This window comes from Petaurus breviceps, unplaced genomic scaffold, assembly GCF_028583685.1.
Source record: "Petaurus breviceps papuanus isolate PSGF00001 unplaced genomic scaffold, PetGlider_PUasm1.0 90925, whole genome shotgun sequence".
NCBI lineage: Eukaryota > Metazoa > Chordata > Mammalia > Diprotodontia > Petauridae > Petaurus > Petaurus breviceps.
In genome coordinates, this window is record NW_027187380.1 from 34279343 (window position 1) to 34296376 (window position 17034).

Consider the following 17034-nt stretch of genomic DNA (forward strand, 5'->3'; position numbering starts at 1 on the left):
TCTCTCTCTCTCTCTCTCTCTCTCTCTCTCTCTCTCTCTCTCTTTCTGTCTCTCTGTCCCTCTGTCTCTTTCTGTCTCTCTGTCCCTCTGTCTCTTTCTGTCTCTCTCTGTCTCTCTGTCTCTCTCTGTCTCTGTCTCTCTCTCTTGTGTGTGTATGTATTGTTGTTTACTTTTTTCAGTTCTGTTCAACTCTTTATGACCCCATTTAGGATCTTCTTGGTAGACATACTGGAATGGTTTGTCATTTCCTTCTCCAGCTCATTTTATAGATGAGGAAATTGAGGCAAACACTGGGCAGTGACTTGCCCAGGGTCACATAGATAATGAGTGTCTGAGGCCAGATTTGAATGAAGATGAATTTTCCTGCCTCCAGGCCTGACATTATCTAGTGCACCACCTAGATGCCCCAAAGAATATGTGTATATTTATATTCATATGTATATATACACATATACATATATTTATATATACATATGCATACACACAGATAGATATGTATATGTGTTGTACCTCCCTAGTAGAGTATGTTTCTTGGTGGCAGGGACTAACAACTTTCCTTGGACCTAGGAAACCTGGGTTTTATTTCTAGTTCTACCTTGCTTACTATGAGGCTTTGGGTAAATCACTTGACCTCTGTGACCTCATGTATGAAATAAGGGAGGTGGGTTAAATGATCATTTTAAGCCTTCTTGGGAGAGTTGATTATTAAATTTTCAGTGTGAGGATTTACACCTCAGAAATTGATACACTACAAATCAAGGCTTGGTTTATTGTTTAGTTGATGGTCTGAACCTATGAAAGTGATGGAGAAAATATTAATAATGCAGATTAAATTTAAAAGTGTGTTCTGTGTAAGTCTTTTTTTCCCTTGAGAGCTGATTCTTAAATAATTACCAGCATACCAATAATTCCAGTTCAACATTCTGTGACTGTATACAATGTATGTTAAATGCCTAGTAAATATGTAGACAATAATTGATGTAAACCATGCAGAGGAGGGAGGCATAATAAAATCTTAGCTTTAGAATTCGGAGGAAAATTAAAGGTTATAAAGGAAATACATCAGGGAGCAAACAATTTTGTGGTGATTCTCTGGAATATGATTTTTTAAACAGGATTTTATTTTTTCTGATTACATGTTAAGGCAGTATTTAACATTCATATTTTTTAATAAAATTTTGAGTTCCAAATTTTCTTCCTTCCTTCACTCTCTTCTCCCTAAGACAGTAAGCAATTTGATATAGATTATCTATGTGCAATCAGGTAAAATATTTTCTGGAGGATGCTTTACAGTTTTAAAAAATAAAAATCAAATAAACTTAATGATAAATATTTTCTCATTCTCTTTTTATCCCTTGATGTCTATGCTGACCTCTGTTTGGGTTTCAGCAATGTTACATTAAATATTTTTTACCCTGGGATATGTAGGAGGAAGCGATAGCATTAGGTGTGGACCTCTACCCTCAACAGTACACTAAGGTTTTTATACTATTGAAAGAAATGTGTCCTGCTGCAAAGATGCCACTGCTGTGCTGTTGGAGCTGGGACTGGGGCTGGATAGGGGAGGAAGTAGCCACTAGGATGGTGCTTTCTGAGCCAGCTAAGCTTTTCCACCTTGGAAAAAATCCAGATATCCCTATCTTAGTTATGGTTCTAATGGTAAATTTTTAACCACTGGCTCTCCAGAAAAAAAGTACTCTAAGTACACTTTTAAGTTTATTCTGCATTATTAACATTTTTTGCCACCATCTTCCTAAGTTTAGTCAAACAATAGTGATTTGTAGTATTTGTTGATTTCTGAGGTATAAATGCTCATGCTAAAAATCTAACAATTGGCTAGCCAGTATGAGCTTATTCCTTCACTCCCCTGCATTCATACCTGCTTATCTACATATACAACATACACATATGTATAATGCACACATATATACATATATACACATATATATATGTGTGTGTAATGCATGTAAAGGCTATATCAACATGAAGAATGTGATTTATTAGTGTGGACTAATGTAGATCTGATGATCAATCAGTAGGTAAAACTTAGTGAGTTGCCTAAGGTTAAGTGACTTGTTTGTGTTCACTTGGTGATATTCCAATTCAATTTTGCCTGACTGCAAGTCTAACACTCTATGTAGTACACTTCCTCTCATTAGTTTCATCACACAGTATGAATTTCTTGCTTTGCTGTTTTTCAGTCATTTCATTTGTGTACAGCTATTTGTGACCCCATTTGGGGTTTGCTTGGTGAAGATATCACAGTGGTTTGCTATTTCCTTCTCCAGTTCATTGTTTGGATGAGGAAACTGAGTTAAATAAGGTTAAGTGATTTGCTTAGGGTCACACAACTAGGAAGTGTCTGAGGTCACATTTGAACTCAAGTCTTTCTGATTTCAGTGCTCTATACACTGTGCTACCTAGCTGCCTCCCAGCATTAGTTATGTTTATACATACATGTGTATGCATGTATTCACGCACATTACATATATGTATACACACAAACATATAAAATGATGATGAGTTAACAATTAGTTTCTGTTTGGATTTTGTATAATGTAAAGTCAAATGGATAGTTATTTAGTACCTTCAGTGCCATCTGGCTCAGCTTGTTCTTCTCGCTGCTTTTGCTTGAATTTCATGTTCCCATAATGCATGACTGCTCCTGTAAGCTTGTAAATGGACACCTTTTCTTCTGAAGTAAAACCCAGGATATCAATAGCACTCTATCAAAAGAAGAGATATGACTGAGATCATTCTCAACATTTCACTTTGTTTTAGAAGGAAACATTTATTGATTTATTTAGTTACAAGATACAATGTGTCATGAATTTGTCACTTCTAATATGTGGGATGTATTACATAGAACTTTATATGGAAAAAAGCTCCAAACTATTATATGGCTAAATACTGCATCCCAAGGGATGTCGCAAGGCAGCTACAGTAAGGTCAGACATAAATGTATGAACCAATCCGCAGAATTTGCTAGCACCATTAAAAGACAACTCAAACATACATGTCCTCTATATTGGCCGTGAGCCAATGAGGCCATCTTCATGTTAGAAAGACAACTGACTTTTTTGTGGATCTTACTTACATCAGTGGCAATCAGTTCTTCCTTATCATCAATGCTGGGAACAGTGATCTCCCCCTGACTGACAAAGGCGTAATCATATGGGTTGGTGGTGATCAGAAGCATCTCTAAGCACATAAAGTACAGGGCATATGGTTTAAGTTTGAACTTGCTAATGGGATTATTAGTACCCAGGTAATAAATTAAAACACTGCCTTACCAATTAGTTCTGGCTTCTTATTGGAAGTGATCTGATAAAAAATGTGATAGCTTCTTTCAGCCTTTAGTTGAAAAGTAACTCGAGATTTCTCTAGCAGATCTGAAATGACAAGTAAATGGAGGAAAATGCAAACTTCAACAAATTTGAAGAGTTTACAGAAATTAAAAAACAGAATTAGAATGTTTCCTAATCATGTTGTGAGTTATACACAATGACAATGAATATGTAATGTGTAATGTATGTTTGACAGGAGTAATTAAGTAGTTTTTTTTTTTAAACTAGCCTACATTTTTAATCACATCAGCATTTAAAAAGTACTGTAATTGGATTCACTGTTATTTACTGTAAATGAGGAAAGGGCATTGGGTTTGGATTCAGTATAAGACTTTAATTCAAGTCATGAGTTATTGACTTAGTCATATATGACTATATGCAAATCACTACAGCTTTCTCTCTATTTGTAAAAACAGGGTTCACAATACTTGAGTTAGCAAATATTGCTCACGAGTATGAGTCTGAAGTCACTTCTGTCTGAGTATGTTTCTGTTGGAGGAAGATAGCTTCTTGGTAGTAGTTAAATATCTCAAGGGATTAACATTAAGATACTCACAATGGGAAGGCATTGTGATAGTCCCAGAAGTTTCCAGAAGAATAATATCATGAGAGAGAGAGTGCAAATATGTCAGGGCAATTTCCCACAGTCCTTACCAATTCAGGACTTTTCTCCAAATATTGTTCAGATATACTCTAGGTGTTAGTCAATGAAGAAAGCCTGTTTTAGGACAGCTTTATTCTCCCTCCTTCAAGGCTTGGGTTTTATTTAAGCTAATAAATAATATTTCTACATAATAGAATAATAATACAACACAGATAAGTATGATCTAATCCATACTATTCCATCTATCCAGGATTGCAAATAACCCATTCATGCCTTCTCATGTGTTCCCATAAAAATGAGTTTGAGGCCTTTCTCTAGTTCTCTGGACATTATGTGTCTGCCACAGAGCATTAAGGTTGCCATTTGCTATCTCTCCTTACTCTAGCCACTAGATTTGATAGCTTTTCTTTTTTTAATTAAATTCTTTTCAAGCAAAGAAAATCTATCTTCTCTTAACTGCTACCTCCCTCCCAACATTGAGAAAGAGAAAAACAAATCCGCTGTTACAGACATGTACATGTATAGTTAAGCAAGATAATTTCAATGTCAAGAACACATTTGAATTTTCACTGTGAGTCCATGAGTCCTCTGGAATGGGTTGGTTATTGTGAGGACTGGAGTTCTTAAGTCTTTCAAAGTTGTCTTTACAATATTGTTGTCATATAAATTTCTCTCCTGGTTTTGCTCACTTCATTCTGCTTCAGTTTACAGAAGTCTTCCTGAGTCTCTCTGAAATGTTCCCAGTCACCATTTCTTACAGCACAATAATATTCCATCATATTCATATACTATAACTTGTTCAGTTATTTCCCAATTAATGGGAATTCCCTTAGTTTCCAATTTTTTTTCTACCAAAAAAGAGTTTTTATAAATACTTTTGAACATAGAGATCTATTTCCTCTTTGTTTCATCTTGTTGAGGCATAGACCTAGTAGCAGTAGATTCTTGATATGGAGAGGTGCTGGCATTTGGATGAAATGCCAAAGGCACCATTAAAGTTGACTCTCCAAGTCAATTTCTTCCTAGGGTGATCTCTGGGGCAGAAAATTCATCCTCTAATGGAAGAGCTGTTAAGGGCAACCAATATGGACATAATCCCCTAAGAAAAGCCCTTTACAATCCTCCTAGTTTTAAGTGTTCTCTTTCCTTACATTACCTCAAGTTTGCATATCTTTTTACATGCTACAGAGCCAAGAAAAATGTAAACTCCTTGGGCATGGTGATAGTTTTTTTTGTTTTTTTGTCCTTGTATTCTCAATGTCCAACACAAGGCTTTGCTGTAGTGGGAATGTAATTAATGCTTGCTAAATTGTTGAAATGCTCTTTGAAAAGAAAGGCCTATGGCATATAACTCAGACATTGTCTGGGTCTTCTGAAAACTCATATCCACCCAGTATCCTCCTGATCAGGTAATATCTGTCAAGTAAAGGTACTGATTCCAAGTTTAGAATTTTCTGGTTATATCAGAATTCCCTGGGTGACAATATCCCATCAGGATATCTTGTGGTTAGTACTAGTAGTCACTCATGGGTGAGATAAACATATTTATCACAGACAGTGCTTTTCAACAGCAGGTTAGTAGTTTATATGATCCAGGATCAAAAAGATCTTCAAATGATGTTCCTCCACCCCAAACTAAAAAGCCCAGTTCATATTTTCACTTCTCCTGTTACTTACATGTTTCAATGTCAGCTGAAGCCAGTTTCCCTGTGGTACCAAAATGGATCCTGATGAATTTACCCTTGAAAATAAAATATATATACACACAGTAAACAGAATTTATAAATTCATAGACATGGCAGCTCTAGCCCTTATGAACAAAATTAAAGAGTCTTAGTGACTTACAAAACGAGATGAGTTGTCATTCCTCACAGTTTTGGCATTTCCAAAGGCCTCTAGCAGGGGGTTGGCACTGATGATTTGATCTTCTAGCGTCCCCTTAAAAGGAAGAATCAATTTTTATATCTAGGCATTTGTACATATACCTGAGAGCATGGGGAGAGACTTTTAACCTTCCTTCGGTAGTGGACCTACCTGTGTCTTTCCCGAGGAGTCTTCCTTCTTCTTTTCCCCAGTCACTGCAATTGTTGCAAAGTATTGGATGACACGTTTGGTGTTGACAGTCTTTCCAGCACCAGATTCTCCACTGCCAAATCCAAACAAATAAAGCAGTTCAGACCCTTTAACTATATGGCTAATATAATTTGAAAAATTGGCCCCCAAATGCATATAATGTACTTACGTGATCAAGATTGACTGATTCTCACGGTCTATGAAGGAGAAAGTGAGATAATTTATTAATGTTTTTGTAGTGAAAATTGAAATTCAGGATAAATGTTTCTAGCATCTAATGTCAAAAGAGCTTATACATTTTAATATTAATTAATATATGTGTACACACATACATGTGTATGTATGTACTTCTATATCTATAACTTCAGATTGCCAACTTTACATGGAAATGTATAAATACTCATACTTGACCAAAAATCCCATTTACTGAGTCTTGAATAGGTAGTTATACCATCCTCACCTGAAGACCCCTCAAAATAAAGCTCCTTGAAGGCAAGAATAATTTTAATCATATATCTGTAGCCTCAGCACCTAGCCCATTGCCTGGAACATAGTAGGGCACTTAAATTCTTAAACAACCTCTGGATTGAAAATCAATGGCATACAAATATATTTCATTCATTTTTCAAAAAAAGAGAATTTATCATTTATTTATCGAATTTATCAAATATTCAATATTTGAAAAATATATTTGGCTACATTCTGTTTCTGTATATAAGGAGAGTGAGTAAAGATTTTCCACTAGTTCCAGTAGCTCCCTTAGGAGCCACATCCATACATGCATAATGTTGCTATTTATAGCAACCAAGCATAGACTACATGAAGTAGTGGAAACGAGCAGACAGGAGATCTGATTCTGTCAGTAATTGGCATTCAATTTCACCTCTTTGGGTATCAGTTTTATTACTGATAAAATGGAGTTTGAAGTTATTTATCTTCAAGATCCTTGATGATTTTCTAAGTTGTGAAAGCTTGAAGAGATACATGTATGAATCACAGATCATAGCTCTAGAATTGTGAAGGACTTCAGATATCATCTAGTACAACTCCTTTAGTTTATAAATATTTTATTTTATCAAATATTTATTTTATAAATAGGGAAACTGAGGCTCAGAGAGGTGAGGTAATTTTCTCAAGATCACACAGCTTGAAAGATGGAATTTGATTTTGGGTCCTCCGAATCCGGGGATCAAGCACTTTCCAATGTATCAAAAATTTTCTGAGACAGTCTAGTTTCTTGAAAAGAAAGTATATTCTTGTTAGGGAATATCGTTTGTCAGACCAAATATCCTTAACTATCATCCCTAGTGGATTGTAGGTTCTTGAAAGTCAGGTACTACATAATTTTTCATTTTTGTTTGATCAGCACTTATTAGTAGAGCATGGTAATAAATGTTTCTTGATTTGAACATTGATTCAGAAAATATAGTTATTAAATGCAAACCTAATACCAAACCACAAGCCACCAATAGTACAACAATAGCAGTTCTTGGAGCCTAGAAATGATTTCCCCCCCAGAATGACAATGATGAATCATAGACTGAAGGGAACACAGGTAGCTGTTCACATCAGGGAGGGGTAGCTGGCACCTTTAATTATTTGAAAAGGGAAAGATAAACTCGATATTTCTAAGAACTGAGACTTTAGGAATATTATTAGAGGATATAATTTAAAAGATTAATGTATATGAGAAAGAGGTCATGTAGTACAATAAAAAAGAGTGCTGGACCAGGAGAGGCTTGGGATCACATCATAGCCCTGATACTTGGTAGCTGTGTGACGTTCCACAAGTCACTTATCCTTTCTGAACCTTCTTTATCTGTAAAATTGTTGGGATAGTGATAAAAGTAATATTTTACAGAAGTGTTATAATGAAACTACTATTACTAATGTAATAAAATAAGTGTGATTTATATTAAGAGGGATGAATTCTGGGGCAGCTAGGTGACACAGTGAATAGAACAGTGGCCATGAAGTTAGGAGGACCTGGGTTCAAATCTGGCCTCAGACACTTGACACTTAACTGTCTGTGTGACTTTGGACAAGTCACTTAGCCCCAACTGCCCTGCTTTCCCCCCTCCAAAAAAAAAAAGAGAGATGAATTCCTTACCAGTTAACATGAACTGATAGGCATTGTCAGAGATGGAGAAGATGTGGGGAGGGGCCTCTTGACGTTTTTTGCCCCGGTAGGCAGCCACCACCTCTGGGTTATACACTGGCAGCCACTTGTAGGGATTGACAGTGACACAGAAGAGGCCTGAGTAGGTCTGTAGGAAGTCAGGAAATTATATTAATCAGTTAACATCTAGCTACCCCTCCCTGATGTTTCTCAGACATCATGAAAATGAAAAGAATTGCTTAAAGTGTTCTCACATAGATCATCCAGGCTGCATAACGCTCTTTGAGGTTATACAGGACCCCAGGTTCATGCAGGTGAGTCATCATGGCCATGTCCTCAATCTTGTCATATTTGGGAGGGTTCATGGGAAAGACTTGATCATCCTTCACTGTGAGAGTCTGGCAATGAAAGGAGGAACTCTAGGCATTTTATGGAGGGTGACTTTTCCTTTTTTTTCTTTATTAATTTGTTTGTTTACTTTTAGTTTACAAGATTTGCTTCCACTATCCCTTGAGTTTCAAATTTTCTTCCTCTCCCTCTCCTCCCCCTCTCCCCCCCACCATGGTGGCATACAATCAAGTATAGGATCTGTAAAAACTTTCACATTAGACATTAGTCAGGTTGTAAAGAAGGATTATAAGAAATGGAATGAACAATGGGAAGACTTTTCCTTTTTCAAACACTGAAGCCACCAGCTATTAATAGCTAACAGCAAAGCTGTGCATGAATGGGGAGACCCAGTAATGAAATCTAGTCAAGCTAAATCAACAACATTTATGAATCATCTATTATGTGTCTGACACTGTGCTAAGAGCTGGACATAAAAAGAAAGGCCAAAAAAAAAAACCCAAACCAAAAATTAAAAAACCCTGTCCTCAGGGAGGTCACAATCTAATGAGGGAGACAACTTGCAAACAACTATGTATGAACAAGATATACATGGGAAGGTTGCTTGCAGAAGGCAAGATTTTATCTGGGAGTTGAAGGAAATCAAAGAGGCCAGGAGATGGAGATGAGAAAGGAGAGAATCCCTGACATGAGAGACAACAAAGGAAAATTCATAGAGTCAGGAAATGGAGTGTTTTGTGCAAGGAATAGCAAGAAGGTTGGTGTTTCTGAATTATGGAAGGGAGTAAAGTGTGAGAAGGATAGAATGGTAGGTTGGTGGTAGATTATCAAGGGCTTTAAAAACCAAACAGGGAATTTAATATTTTGCTCTTGTGGAAGCCCCTGGAATTTATGAAGTGGAGTGATATGGTTAGATCAGTTCTTTTTTTTTTTTGAGGGGGGAAGGCAAGGCAATTGGGGTTAAGTGACTTGCCCAAGGTCACACAGCTAGTAAGTGTATCAAGTGTCTGAGGCTGGATTTGAACTCAGGTCCTCCTGACTCCAGGGCTGGTGCTCTATTCACTGTGCCACCTAGCTATTTCTAGATCAGTTCTTTAGGAAGGTCACTGTGGCAGTTCAGTAGAAGATGGATGAGAGTGGGGGTAAAACTTGAGAAAGGGAGAACAAACATGAGGCTGCTTCAATAGTCTAGGAATAAGCTGATGAGGGTCAGTATCAATGCAGAAACAGAGTCAAAGGAGAGAAGGGGATGTATGTGAAAGATATCAAAGAGTCAGAGTAGATAGGACTTAGCAACAGATTGAATATGGATGGTGAGAAAGAGTGAAGCGTCAAAGATGACACCAAGGTTATTAGCCTGAGTGACTGGGAGGCTGGTGTTTCCCTTAAAAGTGAGAGGCAGCTAGGTGGTGCAGTGAATAGAGCACCAGCCCTGGAGTCAGGAGGACCTGAGTTCAAATCTGACCTCAGACACTTAACACAAAAACTAGCCATGTGACCTTGAGCAAGTCACTTAACCCCAATTGCCCTCCAAAAAGCAAATAAAAGAAAAGCGAAATGTAGAGGGAAAAGATGCTAAGTTCAATTTTGGACGTGTTGAGTTTAAGATATATATAAGTTACCAGTTTGTGATGTTCATCAGGCAGGGGATGCAGGATTGGAGATCAGGGGTAGACAGGTTACTGGTTAGGTAGCTGGGTGGTGCAGTGGTTAGAGTGCTCTGGGCTTGGTGTCAGAAATACCTAAGTTCAAATGACATGTACTATCTGTGTGACCCTTAGCAAGTCACTTAATTTCAGTTGGCCTCAGTTTCCCCACGTAGGACATAAGAATGATAACAGCACCTACTTCACAGGGTTGTTGTGAAGATGAAATGAGATGATAATTGTAAAACACTTAACACAGTGCCTGGCACATATTAAGTACTTTATAAATGTTAGCAGTGATAATGATGATGATGGATAAATAGATTTAAGAATCATCTACATAGAGATGATAATTGAAATTATGGGAGCTGATGGAAATAGCATAGAAGGAGAAGAGAAGAATGCTGAAGACAGGCTTGGAGGCCCCAGCATCTAGCAGAGGTAAAGTTGGTGAAGGTACAGCAAAGGAGACTGTTAGGAAGATAACCAGGAAAGAACAGTTTCAGAAAAGCTTAGAGAGAGCAGAGTATCAAGGAAAAAAATGTGAACAACAGTGAAAAAGGCAGCAGAGGTCAAGAAGGATGAGAATTGATAAGAGGTCATTAGATTTAGTACTTAAGAAATCGCTGGTACCTTTGGAGAGGGCAGTTTTGGTTGAACGATGTGATCTGAAACTTAGCAGAAAGTTTAGAAGAGACTAGAAGGGGGGGGTCCTGCTTCTAAGTGGCCCTCTAAAGGTGTTAAGACAAGAGATACAGGATGATAGTTAGCGGGCTTGGACAGATCAAGAGAGTGTTTTTGAGGACAGGGAAGACATGAACACATTCATAAACAGCAAAGAAGTTGCTAGTAGACAGGGAGAGATTGAAGATAAATTAGAAATGGGGATGGTAGAGGGAGCAATCTGCTGCAGAAGATAGGGTAGAATAAAATTCCCTGTGCATTTAGAGGGTCCTACTTGGCAAAGAGCAGGGCTACCTCTCCATGTGAGACAAAGGCAAAGGAGTGAGTGGATTAAGGCATCTGAGTGATGTGAGATGAGGAGGAAGGGATATGAGGGAGCTCTTTGAAAATGGCCTCAATTTTTTTTCCCAATGAAATATGAGGTAAGATTCTCAGCTCAAAAGTGGTGGGGTAGGGGAGAGGAGGAAAAGTCATGGGAATTTAAGGAGAGATAGAAGATTTGCAAGTTCCTTGCAGGGTGGGGAGATGACAGAAATTTTAACAGGGACACAATGCATCTGTTTTGTTCTGACTCCAACCTATGCCTAATAAAAATTATCTCTTACACCTGTTGCACCTCATATAAAAAAAAACAGGAATCTCCCTGTGGCTACTCAAAGAAAACTGACAGTCATCCAAGACCCCCAACCATCTGGAACCAGCTTAACTCTCTTTTACATGTACTTTATACTCCAATCAAACTGAGCTATTCTCTCTCTTCTGAACTTGCTCTCTGCTTTCTTCTTACTGCTCACACTTTTCTCTATGACTGGAATAGTAATAATTTACATTTATATAGCACTTTAAAGTTTACAAGATGCATTCTTCTCAACAACCCAATGCAGTAAGGAGAAAGCTACTTCAGATAAATTAGAAAGGGCTGGGGCCTCTCTGACCTTGGACATATTTTTTGGCTATGACTTAACTTCTTAGTGTCCCTGGCAGTTCTCTGAGACTAAAAGTTGCACAGCAGGTGCTAATCTCCCTTATTGGGATTCCCTAAACAAATGAGATTAAAAATGTAATCCAAATCCAAAAACATTCAATGAATACTCTTACACATTTTAAGGGTACGATAATAAATCATTCTAACAGTAAATCAGAAAATAAAACCACTTTTAATTCTCTAAGTATAAGCAGCTAAGGCAGCTAGCTAGGTGGCACTGTGGATACAGCACTGAGCTTTGAAGTCAGGAGAGCTACTCTTCATGAGTTCAAATCTGACCTCAGATACTTACCAGCTGTGTGACCCTGGGCAAATCACTTATTTTTTTTCCTCAGTTTCCTCATCTGTAAAATGAGCTGGAGAAGAAAAAATGGCAAACCACTCCAGAATATTTGCCAACAAAACTCCAAATGGAGTCAAGAAGAATCACACATGACTGAAACAACTAAACAAGTAGCTACCAAAAATTGGTAGTTAGATTTGAAACAAAGTCTCCTGAACCAAATAGAGTATATTTTCTATTATTCTCTACTGCTTCTTCTTTGTCTATTCAATGTCTATAAATTCTTCAAAACTCAACTCAAATGCAAACTTCTCCATGAAATCTTTCCTGATTCTCCCTTGGACCTCACCTTTTCATTTTTGTCACTCCATGAATTTATCACTTATTTTCATGGATATATCATAGTGATCAACTGTCATCTGCATTGGTTAAGAGAATACTCACATTGAGGAGATCGCATAGTCTTTGGAGTGTTGGAGAATCATATTACCTTGTGAGAATGCTATAAAATCTATATGAGAATCGTATCACATAGATAGTAAGTTTCATGAAGACAGAAGCCATTTCTTATCTAAACTTTGGATCTCTCCCAGTTTCCAGTACAGTGCTCTACATGCTGTAGGCTCTCAATAAATATGTTCATTTCTGTACAACTATGGTCACTTAGTAGGGTCACTGAGTAAGGGAGATTCTGCCATGGGTTACATTCCCCTTCCTGGTCAGAAAAACAAACTGTAAATACAGGGACATGAAACCACCGCCTTGGAGGTTTACTAGATAATGCTGAAGATATAATAGTAGATTCTAATCTATCCAAAGGATCTTTGTACATGTCCCAGGAGGCTTCAATGAACCTCATAAATATATGAATAACCTTGCTATGAATAGCTGCCAAACATATGCTTCCTAATAGTTGAAAAAAGAAATTAGGAGATTCTAATTCTGCCAGTAATTAGCTCTGTCTAATAAGCAATAAATCTATACATATCATTATAAGACTATAAATAACCTGATGATTGGGGATCCCTGGACAGGTTCCTAACACATTACTTTTCCATCTATACTTTTACTCACAGCTCCATCTTCTGTCTTCACCGTCACTTTCCCACCTTCTCTGCTCTGTATGATACTTTTCACATAGGATTCCTTGGGTTCTGCCACAAAGACAGAAGTTTTAGCATCAAAAGGCTTGTTTTGGGCTTCAATTCTCTCCTTCTCAGACTTTCGGAGGTAAGGAGCAGCCTCTCCAAAAATGGCCATTTCGGAATCCACACTCATGGCTGCCACTTAGAAAATTCTCCTAGGGAAGGAAAATGCGAGGAAAAAATAGCAAGCATAAGTTATGAGGTAAAATGAAAGAAATGTGAAAGATAACCTCCCTGGACTCCAGTTTCCTTATCTGCAAGATGATGGTGGTGGGGAAGATTGGTTTAGGACAGAGGTGTTTAACTTTTTTGTGTCATAGACCCCTTTTGCCAGACAGTCTGGTGAAGCCAATGAAACCCTTCTCAGAAGTAATGTTGTTGCTGTTTCCAAATAACCCATAATAGGAGGCAATACTAACTTTCAATGAAAGATTTGAGAAAATAAAGATATAATTTTTTCCAATCCAAGTTCACAGATCCCCTGAAATCTATCCATGGATGTCTTGATTGGGGGTGGGGGGTGGGGCAGGGTGTGGATCCTAGGTTAAGATCTCCTGGTGTAGTTGATCTTGAAGGTTTCCTCCATCTCTAAATCTATGATAACAAGAACTGGAGCCTTGGCCAGAATTCGACTATCCCCCAAGCTACTATTCACTAGTACCAAGAGAACTCAAAGGATTAGTATGGAATGAGATACTAACTCGGGGCTTCACTTTAAGCAAGCTATAAATCTCTTTTCCATATTGCTTAAGAGGAGGCAATGTGGTCTAATGGAGCAAATGATGAATTTGGAATGAGAAGTGTTTGAATCCCAGATCTGTCACATGCTATCTTTGCAGTCTTTTCCTCTCTGGACCTCAGTTTCCTTATATGGAAAATGCGGCCACACAACTCTATGATGCTATGCCTCATTGCTTTAGGCTTAGATGACCAATGGTACAAAAAATGTGATTTGTATGTAATTTCTGTATTATATTATATTTCTTCATATGTAAAAAGCAAAAAGATCACCGGCTAAACATACAGGAGATTATTTTGTAATAATTACAATTATTTCCAACTTTGAAGGCTTTCTGGTTATAAGGAACATGTTTCAAAAGGAAAGATTGAGGTTTATGGAAAAGGAAGTTGATATTCATAGTCGGGGTGGGGAACCACATGTGATCTTTTAGGTCCTTAGGTGTGACCTTTTGATTGAGTCCAAGTTTTACAGAACAAAGCCTTTTATTAAGGAGATCTGTTCTGTGAAGTTTGAATTCAGTCAAAGGGCCACACTTGAGGCACTTGAGGACCTAGAGGGCCACATGTGGCCTCAAGACTGCAGACTCCCCACCCCTGTAGTTCTTTCAAGTCTTAACATTCTTGTTCTAATAAGATTTCATGCTCAACATGTAATTATTTCACTACATAGTAGCTTATTTTTAAGTGCATATTTATACTAATGTTTGGCATTCCTTCCTTGAGATTGGGTTGTCTTTTTTTTTAAATTTTAGTTTATTTGTAACACATTAAACATATTTATACTAATGTTTGGCATTCCTTCCTTGAGATTGGGTTGTCTTTTTTTTTATTTTAGTTTATTTGTAACATATTAAATCCTTTATGGTTGAACTGTGAACCGTGGAATTGGTCTCTCCTTAATTCCATACAAACCTTCATGATACTCTTTTTTGACTACCCCTCCCACTGAAAATTTCACTAACAACTTACTAAATCACTGGTATTAAAAGGATGAAAATTTCATATTGGAAAAGGCCTATCTCTCCTATTTGCTTGGGAAAAGGAAAGCAGTACAAAATAGGAATTTTCATTACACGGCACTGTCCTTATGACTATTCTCTTTCCCTTTCCTTTACCCAAATAAATGGCCTTAATTTTTTTCCTTTAAATTTCACATGGAATCACATGTCAGAGTTGGAATAGATTGTAAAGAAAAGCTAATTCAGACTCTCTATTTTAAAAAATGAAGAAACTGAGGCCCAGTAATTGTAGTAAGTACCCTGAGAAAGGACCAAGATTCATCTTAGTTATCCATGTTATTTCAGAGGGAGAGGTAGATGGTGCAGTGGATAGAGCACCTAGCTTGGAGTTAGGAAGACTCCTCTTCCTGAGTTTAAGTCTGACCTCAGGCACTTACTGACTGTATGACTCTAGGCAAGTTACTTTACCTCAGTGTCTTAGACAATTCTTTAAGCCTATAAATTGCAAAAAGCAAGTGATGATCTCCCTCACAGGAATTCCTGAAATCACTAAAATCATAGGTCTGATTAAAAATGAAAAGTAAAATCACAGAATGTTCTTGCATGTTTTTAACTGAACAAAAATTATTCTAATGGGAAATCAGAAAATACTATCTACATTACTCTTTTAAATTGAGATTTAAATGTATTTATGTTTTTATGAATGAAATTCATCCCCAAATATTCACTCAATAAAAATTTATTCTAGCACCTGCTAAATGAAAAAAAAAAACACTTTGGATTAGATGAGTGTCACGTTAGGACATGCTAAAGAAAATACCTTGGAAAATATTGAAGCATTCAAAGCATTTTTGTAAAGGTAGAGTAAGGTAGACTCATTTATTAAACCAAATTGTCTGAGCCCAGCTGAGGTCCTACTATAGAAATCCACTATCTGTGAACTGGTAATATTGCAACATATTATACCAGTCTCTGAGTGACACTGTCAAAATTAAGCATTTACAGGCATTCATCTAGAGACCTTGTGTCCTTTAAAATGATATGTGCAGGCAATAGATGCAGACATCAAAAACAGAGTACTTTCCTCACTAAACTTAATAGCATTTTAGAGAATTAATAAAGCAGATCTTACCTCTTTTAGTGACAGATGAAGTAGATATACCTTGATATACTTGAAAAATACTTAGTACTAGAAAACAAAAGAGCAAGTCCTTTTTACTGAAGCACTTTCCAAAATACAGTACACAATACAGTATTAAGGGGTTTAAACTGGACAGCAGAATTAAAAATCTACATTGGCAAGAATTTGTACTAAAATGAGTGTTAGAAACAGCAGAAACTATATATGAAAGCCAAAATAGAATGAGAATCAAGGCTCCCTTCTTCCATTCTCTTTCTAAGCCCAAGTCATTCAACACTTACCTCTTGGCTGCTGGGGGAGATAAGACACTCAGGTCTCTGGGGGCACTTATATAGAGACTGATCTGTCTTTGCCATAGCCACCTCCCCTTTGTTTGGGCAAAACATTTGGCAACCTAAACACTCAGCATAATTCCTAGTGACATTAGGGATGTTTGGATATAATTAGAAATATTCCCTGCCATTTTGAGTATGCAAACCAATTGCCTATAAATAATTTGACATCAGCCAATCTGAAGACAGGGAATAGTTTCTACTAAATTGAGAGGGAAATGTTTTACAGTAGCTAGTGAGGGCCTCTGAGCAAATTAGTAATGGGCTATATCAGGGTTGGCAGCTCCTAGCCTTCATGCCCATGGGAATCTAGGATACCATACAGCCTAGCCAGAGCTATTTGTGCTTGGGGTCTTCAATGCTTTCTTCTTTCTGCTGCCCAAAGGACCCCTCTAATTGCTTTAACTTTGACTATTGCTTCAGACTTGTTTCTGTCTGAAAAAAAAATCTGGTAAGGGTGCTTTTTTACACTAACCCAATACCATGGTCTCAGGACCCGCTCACTTACCCTTTGGAGCATGCTGAAATAATACCGTATTGTTCTTTACAGTGATCTGGGGCCTAAGGGTATATCTCCTTTTTTTTTTTTTAAGGGAAAGAACATTCATTCTTGACTCCATATCAGCC

General features: G+C 37.3%; 1 protein-coding gene across 1 annotated transcript in view; it reads right to left on the reverse strand.

The window, feature by feature from the left end:
* The window catches only part of LOC138152696 (myosin-8), a 48674-nt gene extending 32221 nt beyond the window's left edge, over positions 1-16453 (reverse strand). The window contains exons 1-12 of the mRNA XM_069076783.1: positions 16357-16453; positions 16067-16123; positions 13164-13389; positions 8398-8541; positions 8135-8291; positions 6194-6221; positions 5986-6097; positions 5797-5889; positions 5629-5692; positions 3294-3392; positions 3098-3201; positions 2588-2726 (exon numbers count right to left, since the gene is read on the reverse strand). Coding sequence (XP_068932884.1) covers positions 2588-2726; positions 3098-3201; positions 3294-3392; positions 5629-5692; positions 5797-5889; positions 5986-6097; positions 6194-6221; positions 8135-8291; positions 8398-8541; positions 13164-13367 — 1144 coding nt within the window. The 5' untranslated portion in view covers positions 13368-13389; positions 16067-16123; positions 16357-16453. The remainder of the gene's footprint in view (positions 1-2587; positions 2727-3097; positions 3202-3293; positions 3393-5628; positions 5693-5796; positions 5890-5985; positions 6098-6193; positions 6222-8134; positions 8292-8397; positions 8542-13163; positions 13390-16066; positions 16124-16356) is intronic.
* Between the last annotated feature and the right edge of the window lie 581 nt (positions 16454-17034).